The sequence below is a fragment of the Corvus kubaryi genome, unplaced genomic scaffold (genome assembly GCF_017639235.1).
Source record: "Corvus kubaryi isolate FWS band 111438036 unplaced genomic scaffold, C.kubaryi_AGA036_p1.0 37328, whole genome shotgun sequence".
In the NCBI taxonomy this organism is placed as follows: Eukaryota; Metazoa; Chordata; class Aves; order Passeriformes; family Corvidae; genus Corvus; species Corvus kubaryi.
The window spans coordinates 1,975,400-1,989,514 of record NW_024581106.1 but is presented as its reverse complement, the minus strand read 5'-3'; the positions used below and the strand labels follow the sequence as shown (position 1 = coordinate 1,989,514).

The window sequence follows — 14,115 nt, the reverse complement described above, 5'->3', positions numbered from 1 at the left end:
AGATGCCACCAGCCTTCTTGACCACCTGGGCACTCTGCTGGCTCATTCAGTTGCTGTCATCAGCACCCCCACTTTTCTGCTGGGCAGCTTTCCAGCCCTTGCCCAGCCTGTAGTGCTGCCTGGGGTTGTTGTGACCAAAGCACAGGATCTGGTACTTGGCCTTGTTGAACCTCACACAACTGGCCTTGGCCGATGGATTCAGCTTGTCCTGATCCCTTGGTAGAGCTACAGTGAGTAAGATCAATTGTACTTCATGGGTGTGTGAACTGTTCTGAACTATTTCAAAGTGCAGAGAGATATACATGCTGCTCTAGGCGAACCTCTTTTAGCAGGGAGGTTGGGCAAGATGATCTCCAAAAGGACTCTTCTGTGATTCTGTGATTACAGGTGTCTGAAGTCAGGCAAGGTGGATCCCACAGTTCCAGTCTGATCAAGATTGTCTGGTGTGGATGCCATCTACCAATATCTTAAATGTAAAAGCCAGTAACACACTTTTCATCAGCTTCAAGACAGAAATGCTGGAAAGGGAGTTGAACACATCTAAGAAAAAACATCTAAAGAGAAAATCTTAAAAGAAGTTTTCACTTGAAGTTGTATTTTGCATTCATTATGCAGGTGCATAATGAAGAGGACTTCAGACTCTTATGAAATGAACATTTCGGAATTCATGGCAAAAAGCTGTTTGTCCTAAAAGCAGGAGTGACTAGGAGTCTTCAGTAAAATATAACTCATCAAAAATAATTTAAAATACAGTCTTCTTTTGTGTTTTAAAACACTGTTGGTAATTGAAATGGAAATACGATTCTTCACATGAATGCTAGCAAACTTACCCAGCTCTTCTGTTGAGAAATGCAGCAGTGCACATTTTATGTCTTAAGTACTTCCATAACCACCAGTTTACCCAAAAAACTTTTCTACTTTTTAAGAGTCTGCTGAAATAATTAAAGGGACACCTCCCTTCTTCCCCCTCCCTCCCTCCCCCCCATTTTAAAAGTGCTTCTGAAAATGGAGGCTTACACATTTGTTAGACTTTCACTGTATAAAAATGTACAGTGGCTTTATTGACATGTACATTCCATTATGTTTACAGCTGCAAGATATGAGGCACACTCAGTATTGCACTTCATTAAAATTTCAGGCTCAAACATAACCCAGAAGTTTAAATGAAACTGCTGTTGTAATTTAATATTTCTTATACAGGACAAACATTGATACCTTTATATACAGTGTGATACTTGTTACATTTATGCCTTCCTAACACATTTTTTTATAACAGTCTAGGAAATAAACCAGAATATTCCTCTTTCCCATCCCCACTTGTGATGCGTTACAATTGTACAAGATTACAAAAAGTCAGTATACAATAATCAATATTTTTTCTTTCTCCTGAAAGCCAGCATCATTCATAGTCCACAGACACACAGATCCTTTAATAACAATTGTTTATTTGTAAATGTCCAATGTTTCCTAGCCGATGACTGTAATGGCCACATGCAAACACCTCACAAATTTTGATGTCTCGGTTCAAAAAATGTCAGTATCTCACAGCAAGAATTATGTACATGGTATTTGGCATCCTTCTTGCACTGTAAATTGTTCCTTTTACCTGGGTTATGGAATGGTCCCATCCTCATCCCAGCTGGACTTTGTTTTCAGGACACTTGAGGGATGAGGGCACCTGTTTTGCTCTGGTTAAAAAAAATGCTAGTCTAAAAAGTGTGAGCATTTCTGCAAACCCCACAACCCAGAGCAAATTCTTCACCAGTGGGTGGATGGACAACATGAAGTGGACATTCTGTTCCTTCAAGTTGTTTACCTTTGGGACCTACAGTGAATTTAAGGGTGAGGGGAAAAAAAAGAAAGGAAAAAAAATAGATTAATGCTTGCAGACAATGTAAACAAACATACAGTACATTTCCTCAAAAAAACCCCCCAAGCATGCTAAGTGAACATAATCTCATTCAAATGCTGAATTGGTCTTTGAAGACAAAAAAAAGATCAAACTGCCATGTAACTTAAACCAATCAAATTCAAATTATAAGAGGCAAGAAGCTTGTAGAGAGTCACTTAAGGAAGTTTTATCTCATTAATACTGTGGAAGAAATTCACACAATCTAAGAGCAAAATTGATAATAATGAGCAGGAGTTACATTCTGCAGTAAACAATAATTCTAAGGTCATACCAGGAATTGTAATTTATTTATTTACTTATTTTATGTAAGTAGCTTAACAAAAAGATCTCAATTTTTCTCCCCAATCATTACTAATATCAAATCAATGTACAGCACATGAAGTTAGTAACTAAGGCATTGGGGTAACAGTTTGTAAATGTTGGCAACCTAAGTACAGATACATCAGTTAACAGTGTGTTTATTTTATCAATACACAAGTTTACACATCATTCTACATCTGGAGTTTGACCCGGTATAGGGAAATTCCCGGTATAGGAAACTCCTGCATCAAAGTATCTAATGTTTAAGTGATCAGTGCAATGACATTGCCAGAAAACAAAACAAAAAAAAATCAGCAAGAAAAGTTACTAAGAACTTGTTACTTATTTCAGAATTCAGTGTGGTCAATTTGCTTTGTCAACGTCTTACCTGCAGGACAGTGTGGGAGCTCTTCTTTAGGGATGCTTGTCATTCTTTGGAAATCATCATGGCAAGCATTGCAAAAATGCGTTGTCCCAAAACAGAAGAAAACAGCAACTGAACAGCAGTAGCGGCATTTGTATTCTAAGAAATCTGTACCATGTTTGGGACACATCTGAACAAAGGAACGCAAACACCAGTCAGTGAAGCAGCCATGTTCTAACAATCCCAACAACTCATTTCTACATTTTGTAGAATATATGAATACTATACAATATTGTACAATACATGTCATTACAAATGACTCTCAGTTATTGTACAGCTCGAGTACTCAGTTTCAGAATAAGAAAGAAACAGGAACAGAAGTTATTTACTGACCTGAGCCCTTGAAACATCAGAGCATGCACCACAAATAAGCTCTCTTGGATCATAGTCATCTCCTTGGCCAGCTTCAGCATCACAACGAGCTTCACCACCAAAATATGCCTTAATTGCATATAGAAGTGATTGGATGTTAAACCAGAGACAATTATTCTTTTAACTATTCTTTTCAGTTTAACCAATTCCATTTGTAAGGGGAATACGATGAATGACTGCCATTTCAGTGGTCTCCACTGTTCTGATCTCTCTTGACTCTGTCTGCAGGTACATGGTTTTGAGGCACTCAGTGTTGCTCAGTCTCAGGATGAACAAGACCAAAAACTGCAACATACCCTGGTCTATGCAAGCGACTTTAAGGCTTTTGGAACAGGATTTGGGTGCTCTATGAACTTTATGTCAGAATTAAGTAGCAGCTTGAGGTGAGTAGGCACTGGAGGAAGTAAGTACGGCACCTCCTTTTAAGTGGCTATTGACTCAGTGTGCTTTTGGTTTCTGAGCTGCTCTGTATACACACTTGAGCTTTCCAAGGTAAGATACTATTCACATCTCATTTGCCCAACACTCGATTTATTAAATTATGATTCTATAAACAACATCTTTTCCTGCTTTTCTGCTCCATACACAATATATTAAACACATATTCTGTTCTAAGTAATTACTTTTGAAACGGTAACATACATTTAATAACTAATACCATACCTTTTTGCATTTGTAGCAAACATAGTAAGCATATCTGTTCATAGCATAGCCGGCTGGGTCATTATAAAATCTAACACCTGGCGTTGTGATGGCCTCGCTCTTGTGCAACCCTTCATACTCCAATCTCATTAGCGCTTTTCTCCTTACATCTTCATAGAGTTCTTTGATTGGATCAAGCAAATCCTTTAATACTGTGTGATTGATTTTGTTCTGAAATAAAAAAAAAATGCTGATTAAAGTACCTTGCATCTTTATCCCAAAAGCTATGATAATTTGTGTTACGGTCAGGTACAAACAGCATGACAGATGTCATAAAAACATATGAGCCTGGACAGTGGACATTTTAAACAATGGCTGATACAGTATGTACTCTATTTGCTGTAAAAATAGTATCCATGAATGCTTCTTCTATGGCCTGTTGTGATACAGGAACATCAACCCTTCCAAGAGACCAACAGCCAGGGAGGTGGTGAAGAGTATATGAAATATTCACCACAGCACAGGAATATTCTGATTGTGTATTTTCTGTAATTTTGGTCCTTTTTGGCTTACTGCTCAGCAATTAAGCATAATGACCAACAGTCCTCTTTATCATTTGGTGGCCACAAGCTACTGCCATAAATTACCACAATGCAACATGACAGAAGAACCACAGCATGCAGAATGGCTGACCATTCCCAAATTTCAAATTCCTAGGGTGGGGTAAGGTGTTGTTCTTTCCAGCAGCTATCATATGCTTTTGCTTAGAGCAATTTAAATTTTGTAGAGTACAAGAGGAATTGTTAGTAACTTAAGCTAAACTAAGTACATGTATTCTTCAGCTCTGCCCCCACACTGAAAAGCAAAGCAGCTTCAAAAGTGGTTAGTAAAATAGAGAATTCCTGCTTCAGGAAGTGTGCATTAAGATTATTTCTTCCTCTCCCCACCATCACCAAATACTGGGAATTTACAAGCTGATGGCGCTAAGAATAAAAAAGCATTAAGACAATGTCTGGACTATGCTATCATTTTTTAAGAGGACACCTCAGGGAATAGTAGGAGAAGGTAAAAAGATGCATCAACATGTGAAATTAAGAAAACAAGTAATATATAACTCATTCATACTGCAACAAGCAATACAGTATTAACAAATTTAAAAAAAAAGGAAAAGCTAAGTATCAGGTAAGTTACTTGACTTAGGTAGCCATGCAGCTCATTTACCTTGCAAATTGGGCAGGACATAAACCCAAAAGTTATCCTTGGCCCAAGCCATCTGTTTTCTAGTACTCGCTGACAGCATTGCAAATGGAAAACATGGCTGCAGTCCAGCTTTAGAAAAGAGTAAGTGTAAGTCAATATTGAAGTTACATTAACCACTAAAGTAGAAGTAGTAATTTGCTTTTAAGTGGCAACATATATCAATCCCAGTATTAATTTATTTAAAATCCTAGCAAACCCCTATTTTCTTCTTAACACGAAAGAACATAAAATGGGCATTAAAATCATAACCACTCCAAGACCACCTACGGATATATGAAATACATGTGAATTATATCCACTCATCACCTCAGTTGTTTTTCTCCTTTATAAAATACCATGTATTTTAATAAAGCAGACACAGCAAACTAAATTGATCCAATCTGCTTTCTTGTTATAGAATTAATGCCAGACAAAAAGCAAGCTTTTTAAGTGGCTTAACTATTGCTATGATGTCTGTTTTCAAATTTTTAAGAGCATAATTTGAAAGATTTAATATTTTCACTTTCTTTATACTGCACATTACAATTGTAACAGTAACTTCTTAAAAGGGAAAACAAACAAACAAACAAGAAACCTGGATAGCTGGTGCTGCTGAAAGTGCTTCAGTAAAGCAGATCATGCACATGTCATCAGCATCTTGTTTAAGAGTTGTAGCGTTTTTATCACAGCCATGCAAGCATGGCAAACAGTGCTCTTCGTTCTTAACACCTCCACAGGGGTGACCGCAGGGGTGTGTCTTGCTGCAGGCAATCTTAGCATACTCCTAAACAAATTAAAAGCAAAGAGTTAATCATCTTTTCCCCTTCACTGAGTGTTCTGACAGTGTTGGACTGCTGGTCTGTGCAATCAACTGAGATGAAAGAGTCATGATTTATATTGTCTACTGCTGCATCAGGTACTTGGGAAAAGTGGAATGTTGTGTAGTTGAAATAACAATGTTTCCTTTGCTTACCTGCATTACTCCTGAATGGAAATGGCTTAATGAAACCATAATTTAAAACTTTCAATAGAAAGAGAACTGTTCTTTGATCCGTTGTGTGCATTTTATATATTGAGTGCTTCCTGCATAAACATTGCTTACCCTGTATTAACAGCCTTCAAGATATCTGCAGAGTTTGGAGAAGCATCAAGTAACCCACTCTTAAGAATACATTATAAGCTAATCATTAATCAGCATAAAGCGAGTTTACATGGAAATGGATTTTTAACCACCTCTAATTTCCATCCCTAATACATAGAAAACTTATAAAAGTTACCTAGAAGCTAACAACAAATTGAACTGAATTTAAGTAACATTATGTCTTCATAGGCTGAGAGAGAAAAAAAGATGACCAATTTGCTTCACTTAGACAGAAATAAATAGGATGGGGTAAGAAACTGGTTAAGATTTGGCCCTCCACCAATTGCACCCACACTGGAGGGCACAGAAACACTCTGTGATACATGGATACAGATGACAAACCTGGCCAAGTCTTAAATGTTCTACACTCACATAATACACGGACTGTTGGGCAAACTCTTTTTATCAGGCTTTCTGGTACATTTGACTTCACGCTGACAGTGTGTATTTTACTTTTTAATTGCAAGGCTGTTGTGAAAACCTGGGATACTTTTGAAGATAATAATGAAACTAACCAGTATACTAGTTGACTTAGCATTTGTAGTCTGTAATTAAAATAAACATTTACAAACTCAGAAGTATTTGAATGATAATATTCAATACTAGAACTTTATCATATGAGAGATCTGATTTAAAATGGACCACACGGATAAACAAGGCTTATTCAAAATAAGAAGCCCATTTCATTCTATGATCTCTTCTATTTATGTCATTAATGACGATTGATACTTGCTAATACACACCTGGCAGTCTGTATCAGAACAAACGCTTCCCACTGCTGATAATTCTGTTCCACTCCTACATCCACAGAACCGACATGCTTCAGAACTGCTGGTGGTCGGTTTGCCTATGGCCAAAAGAGAGAAGGAGGCCAAAAATGTTGTAATAAAACACAAGGGACTGATACTCAATCAGACATCAAAACAGCAGTCACAAAAAACAACCAGAAATCCAGCAATTATTATGCAGTTAAACTATTCTATTTTTATTAACAAACAATTGCCCTAAAGCAGGTGAAAATCACAATAACCAGGATAAAGAGCAAGTAATAACAGTTGTTTTACCTGTCTGTTCTCTAAACTCCACCATAGCCTTCATAGTTTTAGAATCTGCTAATGCCATCAGCCAGAAAAGTTTGGTCCTACCACAGCCCTCATGGAGATCAACTTTGATAGCTTCTTCTTCTTCTTTGAATACCTGTCAAGGTAACCAAACAGATGCTAAATAGCATGTTTAGTTAGAGCATAGACGTGTCTCTGTAATTTTTGTCACTCTCTCTTTGGATTTACACCAGGCCTTTTATGAATTCTGTGGAGATTGTCTACTGCAAGCTGTTTTTCTTCTATACATTCCATAACTTGTACATATGCAGATATTCAGGATAAAGGCTTAGTGTTTTTAGAAATAAAAATGAATAAAATTAACTCTTGATCCAACATGACTGAGAAACAACAGTGCAGCAATGCTAAGAAGAGAGCTGCACATTTTTTTCTGGTTTAAAAAATACAGAGCTTGGATTTAATAATTCCTACCCAACACATCCAGTATGCCACAGTATTTTAAAAGCCCAAGATAACTTCAGAAATATCTTCACATAACCATGGCTAGTAGTTTATCAAAGCAACACTGAGAATTAGGGTCTTAATAACATGTACTATAGAATAACAATTATAGAAGTGTGTAATATTAATATTTTTGACTTTCATATAAATACAGAGTGGATACTTTTGGCTACAATGGGGAAAATACAAAGTTTTTGCAAAATAAAAAAACTCGCATGAAATCCTTAAGGAACTTCATGCAGTCTCTTCTTTTGCTCCTTTCCCAAGCTCTGAAGGCAGTTCTGTTTGCATTTGTTTCACCTGCAATGCAATAAAAGTTAGAATTTTCCCAGGTATGGATTTATACACTCACTTTAATTCTTACTACAGTTAGAAAAAAACCCTAACTGCTTCATAAAGTATTCACATAAGCACATCTGAGTAACTTACAGGCTGTCCTTTCTGGAACGGAGAGAAAATACATTAAGGAGGTATGTATGACTGAAGTTGGACAAAGAACAGGAAGCAAACAGAAAACAAGAGAGAGGGAACATGACAGAATCAAAATTGAATTTTAGAGGCTTAACATGTGAGATGTAAAGGTAAAAGTGGTGAATAAAGAGCAAAAATTTAAACATGCGTTTAGAAGTAAGTAGGAAAATCTGATAAGCAGCTATTTTGGACAGATTAAAGGAAGAATGTGAGGACTTCTGTGAGATAAAAACTTACTTTTTATCAACTGTAATCTGAACAGGCTATATAGGAGAAATCAGAAAAATGAATGAGACTAGACTGTGCTGTGCCATGACAGAAGAGTAGACATAAAATGATCTTCTTAGGATGACAAAACAGGAGAATTTCAAAGGGGATTGCAAAGACTCTGGCTAAGAAATAGAAGGTAACAGACACACATGGAAATGCCAGGCTGAGACTACACTGCAAATGCTGAGGCACCAGGGAGGAGTGTTTCACTGGAGAGTGAAACTCAGTACCAAAGGTCTGATGGTTACATCACACGTGCTCTAGAGCAGCTGATCCCCTGCACTCAACGACCATAAGCAGTGTGTCCCTGCATCTATCTTTTGATTTGCTTTTAGTTCCACCTGAAAACTATCTGGTTCATGCACTCTAAGGCTGCTCAGTAACAGAAAACAATGCACTTTGAGGAGATATGATCATCTCCTTTAAAAGCCCATTCCTGAACATAACTAAAAAGTTAATATGATGCATGCAGGAGAGGGAGAAGAGGAATGAGTTCCACTGAATTAATTTTATTAGTGACATTTATTATTTTAATCTTTGTACAAATAAAAGTAGTCAGAGGGAAAGAGGAAAATAAAGGATCACAAGAAACCATAAACGAGAAATAGTGGCAGGAAAGAGGAAATGTTCAAGAATTCCAAAAGTAAAGGCATCTTCAACATTGATTTCAATGACAAGAAGAAAAAATCCAAAGAGAATGTAGTTTCAAGTTCAGAGATGAAAAGGATAAAAGAATACCACAGAAGAACACTAATTAGCAGAGTACTCAGCAAGTTATAAAAACTTATATCTAGTCAAAATTTCAATCCTAAAAACAAACTCAAAAGAAGTCAGGAAATTTTCAAGCTTATGTGTAGGACGACATATTTATCTGTGAAAACACAGTGAAAGCTAGAGGAATATTGAAAATAAGAGAAGACTCATAGGGGAACCAGTAGGAATATTTGCTGTCAAATCATCTTCCTGGATTTTGAAAAGGAATACACATATTTTAGAAATGAAGCAGTTGACAAGCACTGACTTGTATGACAGAAGTAGTAAAGGAGATACAATTTAACAGGAATAAAGAACTAATGTATACTTAAGAAATTCTATGCAGCTTCTAAATTCTCCTAAAAAAGTGTTCCTAAATGACGTTGAACACGAGAGAAAAAGTTGATATAGCATAAGAATTAGAATTAGGAACTGCTGCAAGATATTCTAATCTTTGTAAACGATAAAGGACATGAGAATGTAACTAAAAACAACTAATGAGAATTAACTGGAAACTCGTCTATCCCATCTCCAAAACAAAACAAAACACCCTTTTCAGATTCAGTATTTGCTACTACCTTTTGGTTATATTTTATTTAGGGAGACACACACAATGATGCAGTGCACACAACACAGGGCCACGTATACTGTACCTGTCTCTGGTGAGTTTTTGTTCGCCGATGCAGATGAAGGAATCGGTCACAATCTGTGCACAAATTCCCACAGACATTACATAGAATGATTGCAGCAGTTTCACCATCATCATGGTTATCACACATTGGCTGAGAGAAAAAAAAGGAATAATTCCTCTTATTTAAGTCCTTCACTTCCTTTTGGCATCTGTTTTTATTCTCCCCTCAGTAACACACCCCACACCTCCCCTCCAATTTATAAAGGCAGATAAAGAGCTTGTTTTGACTTCTAATGCTATCTTTAAAATAATCAATATTTAAGCAATTATTCCTTGACACAAACCCCCTCAATTTATGACAAGAGTTTTTCTGATATTCTTAATCTCCTATTTTGTGTAATGCACCAAAAAAGTGCATTTTCAGCAATACAGTTGAGACATTGCTTTTAACTAGTCTGAGAAGAGATTTATGTAACAACAGGTTATGGGCATGTTAACAGGAAAGTTCAGAGATATGAGTACTCAGGTCAGTCAACAGGCATGGTATTCACCCTTCATTACTTTGATATGGTACGTTTACTCTTTTCAAACATCTAAACAAAGCTGTAGGTCATCCATAACTTAGAGACAGTATGGTTGAAGTAACAAACTTCAAAATCCATCATAAAATTAAGTTGCTCTACTGATATAAGTAAAAAAAACCAAATTCAGCAGGGTTGTTTTTCAATTCAAAATATCCCCACAAAGAGACTTCAACAGCTGATTTTGACTATGCACATGTCTGGAGAACAAGTTTCTACTGTAATCCCAGAACACGTGGTTTCCATGATACTCTCATGCAACTTAGAGTTCTTTCAAAGCAGCTCTGGTAAGGAGACACACAGTTCACCTCAACATTTGAATATCCCTATGTGAAACAGGATTGGGGAATTTCAGGCTGGGTTCAGCAGCTTGAATGCCTGCTTGACAATGCCTTGGCTGCTCCTCTGACATCTCCAAGTCCCTTGACTTTCTTAAGCACCTCAGAAACCTCTGTGTCTGCTTCCTTCTAAGCAGAGTTTTATTCCTTGCTGCTGCTGCGGCTTTATGCCTCTCCTGTATTCTGTTTCTACCTACACTAAACTGCTTTGGATGCTTCTTTGCTCTATCCTTCATTGCTATTGCACAACCTTCCCTTGCTTCCCACAGGGATCCATCTAACCAAGATATAAAGAGACCAGTTTCATTATTGTGCTCTTTCTAGAATAGTATTAAAAAAATCACAAGCTTTTTGTCATACTGAAAAGCACAGGCATTTTGTCAAATGAAAAGTATGGACAGAATCATATTCCATATCAAATTTATAAGTCCTCTGTGTAAATGGTAGTTTTACTAAATTCAGTTAGAAGGAGTTCCTCCCTGAGGTAATCATTCTCTAGTGAGATGGGGAAGAGGAAGCTAAATTACAGAGAAGTAGTTCTTGAATAACACAAAATAATTAAATTTATTTTGTGACAGGGATTAAGACAGAAGGAAAAAGCTCTGACAGAGGGTGCTGTATAAACTGAGTCAATCTACTAAGAAACTCATCCCACAGGTGTCAGGAAGGCCTTATTTCATCCTGAATACAGTTAGAATTGCAACATTACTGTTTTAAGTCGGAATTTCTGTTTTCTGAGCAGTGCTTGTCTAGTACACAAATACTTCAAACATGTGTGTACAATCTCCACTGGGAGGGAAGAAAAGGGAGAAAGGCCAAGTTGACCATTCTCTATCATTCTAAATTCTTTGATGAGTGAATAAATCAAAGTAAACACAAAACCGTGTGATTTTCAGTCTCACCATCTGTTTCTGTTGCCCGTCCTTTCCCATCCATCTTCCTGAGGATAGTCTATCAACATGATCCTGATCAAGTACACAGAGGGATGCTAAGGCCAGCCACAGCTATTGAAAGGCAAGGTAGAATTAAATGTCTTAGACATATTAAAACCAAACCAAACCCCAACCAAACACTGAATAGATAAACTTTGGCAGATAAGAATGTCACCTTTACCTGCGACCTCTATTATTGCTAGCTGAAGCCTGCTCATACAATCTAAGTTTATTTTCCAAAAGAAGTCAGGAACACAATAAAACCTACTTAACTTTTGGGAACTACCTTGTTTCTTTCAGGTATTATCACTTTATGATTATAAATACAGTAGCTAGCACACAAGAAAGAAAAAGTGGAGAAAGATCAACCAAAGCACTTCATGAAGAAACATGACAAATATAGACTTGCACAAACATTGCGGGCTTTGGGGAAGAAGAAATTCAAGGACACAAATTAATAAAAACAAAATCAAACCCAAAAACAACCCCCCAAAAACTTCAGCTCAATGAGACTGACTTCCCTGTTCCCTCCTCACTGCATTGGGCAATTGGCATTACCTAGAAAAGGGTTCTGAGCTAACTAGTCAAAGGAAGCTTTTCCTCCCATCTTCTCCACTGACTACAGTGAAATCCTGAACAGATGAGCTACATGAGGATAATTTTTCAGTGCAAACAAAATTGAGAGGTGCTTGACACTTGCTTTTTGCAACAGTCTTTATTCAAATGTTTGAATAAAATTGTTTTTGTTGAGAAACTTTACCAGACTCTCCCCCAACACTCCACACCTCCATGGCAGAACTACATTCAATCACAGGAGCAGCTGGGCTGACATTCAGGGCTCCTCTAAGACCTGATTGAACTACTATGATGACAGCAGGAGCCAGTGGTAGTCTGAGACTGTGACCTCCAGAAAGCAGAGACTTTATGAGTAACAAAAATGATGAAAAGAACAACTGCTACAGACTTTTAAGATGGAAAACAACATGAGTGTCAAATGCTTGAAACCACTGCAAACTTCCTTTACTTTTGTATGTAATTATTAAGCTTGAAAAGCTAAAATCTGTACTCCCTACGACAGCAGGAATGTCATAATTTACAAACATGCTTTTCATGGTATTTCAAGCAATCTGTCAAGATTTAAAGTAGTCCTCAGTTTCTATAAAAGATTCACAGAAAAAGTAAACACCATGAAAAGAAAACCACCAGGTTACACCACGTCAGTAATAAAGGGCTGAGCAAATATTTTTTGAGACAAACACAGGTGAAGCTTAACTTAATAGTCCTAGAGAACATCTGTTACTGAGTGTTTTCATAATAGCCTTGAGATATGGTAGCTGATTACCTAGAAGTCAAACCACTTAAAATAATTGCTTGGAGAGCTGAAAGAAGACAGCTGATACATACTGTGCAATTTTCAGATGACTGATCTCAGATTTAGTGTAAGGCAAGTGTGACAAACTTCAAGCAGAATTATTTCAAGAATAAGCCCCCAAATGTATAGAGGCATCACACTTATTCTTCATTACTTCTGAGATACGCCAGATGCATATCTAATTCTAATTCAGTTTTGACTTGTGCATTTCTGACATATCAGAAGGTTATTGAATGGGCTCCTACTGCACATTTAAATGAACTTATGCTAAGTTCAGTGAAGTTCTTACTCTGGTTGTTGCAATGCACCTCACGGGTGATCTGTACTCTTCTTCCATTTTGGTCAGAGCTATGATTGTTTCAGCAATAGCATTCTTTGTCACACGTGACCAAGCTTCTGACAGATGACCCTGTTAAAGAGGAAACTCAATTTATTACAGGTTTTATTAAGAGCAGCTAAAATTGTAATTAGACCTGCTAAAAAACATTAGGTTAGTATCTCAAGTTAGAACAGAAAAAGAGGAAACCAGGGATGACTTTGATAAATCAGGTTGTTTCACAGAATTATGTGTGTTGGAAGGGATCTTCAAGATCATCTAGTTCCAACACCCTTGCCATGGGTAGGGACACCTTCCACTAGACAGGTTCCTCAAAGCCCCATCCAACCTGGCCTTGATTTTTAAATCAGACAGATCTGGCAAAAATTAGCCCTCAAATACTGAGGTGACTGACTGAGGTTGTCTCTGAGCAACTATTGGAATAATTAACTTGGAATAGGTAGAGGGCATATGATTTGAAGAATGGGAAGTCCTTTTCCTAAAGTGTCCCCACCCCTTCTGGAGAAAGAAAAATGCTGGAGCACGGATAAGTGACTGTGACCAGCACACAGATCACAGTGGGTTCCTAGAGAAATCAGCTTCACATGCCTAGCTCAGCCTCCTGAATAGTCTCCACAGTTCCTGTATTAGAAAGAAATAGAGGACTACACAGCAAACACCAGAACCACAGCATACTTTCTAATCTTTAACATTCTTAGCCTACGGCACTAACTCCTACCCTCAAGTTTCTGATTAAGAGGCTGCTGCATCCTTCAATTCTTAATGTAATCTCTACAGTCCTGAACTTCATGCTGAAGATGACACATAATTGAGATTTGCTGGACTCTAAAAAGGAAGC

At 37.3% G+C, this 14,115-nt stretch overlaps 1 protein-coding gene across 19 annotated transcripts in view; it reads right to left on the bottom strand.

Moving 5' to 3' along the window:
* Positions 1 to 1,040: 1,040 nt before the first annotated feature.
* MYCBP2 (MYC binding protein 2) overlaps positions 1,041 to 14,115 on the bottom strand; it is a 177,458-nt gene continuing 164,383 nt past the window's right edge. For all 19 annotated transcript variants that reach the window (XM_042029615.1, XM_042029618.1, XM_042029620.1 and 16 more), the window contains 11 exons: positions 13,230 to 13,349; positions 11,539 to 11,640; positions 9,740 to 9,868; positions 7,095 to 7,227; positions 6,774 to 6,877; positions 5,485 to 5,673; positions 4,872 to 4,979; positions 3,672 to 3,881; positions 2,970 to 3,077; positions 2,601 to 2,766; positions 1,041 to 1,825 (listed from right to left, as the gene is read on the bottom strand). In XM_042029615.1, coding sequence (XP_041885549.1) covers positions 1,710 to 1,825; positions 2,601 to 2,766; positions 2,970 to 3,077; positions 3,672 to 3,881; positions 4,872 to 4,979; positions 5,485 to 5,673; positions 6,774 to 6,877; positions 7,095 to 7,227; positions 9,740 to 9,868; positions 11,539 to 11,640; positions 13,230 to 13,349 — 1,485 coding nt within the window. In that variant the 3' untranslated portion in view covers positions 1,041 to 1,709. The remainder of the gene's footprint in view (positions 1,826 to 2,600; positions 2,767 to 2,969; positions 3,078 to 3,671; positions 3,882 to 4,871; positions 4,980 to 5,484; positions 5,674 to 6,773; positions 6,878 to 7,094; positions 7,228 to 9,739; positions 9,869 to 11,538; positions 11,641 to 13,229; positions 13,350 to 14,115) is intronic.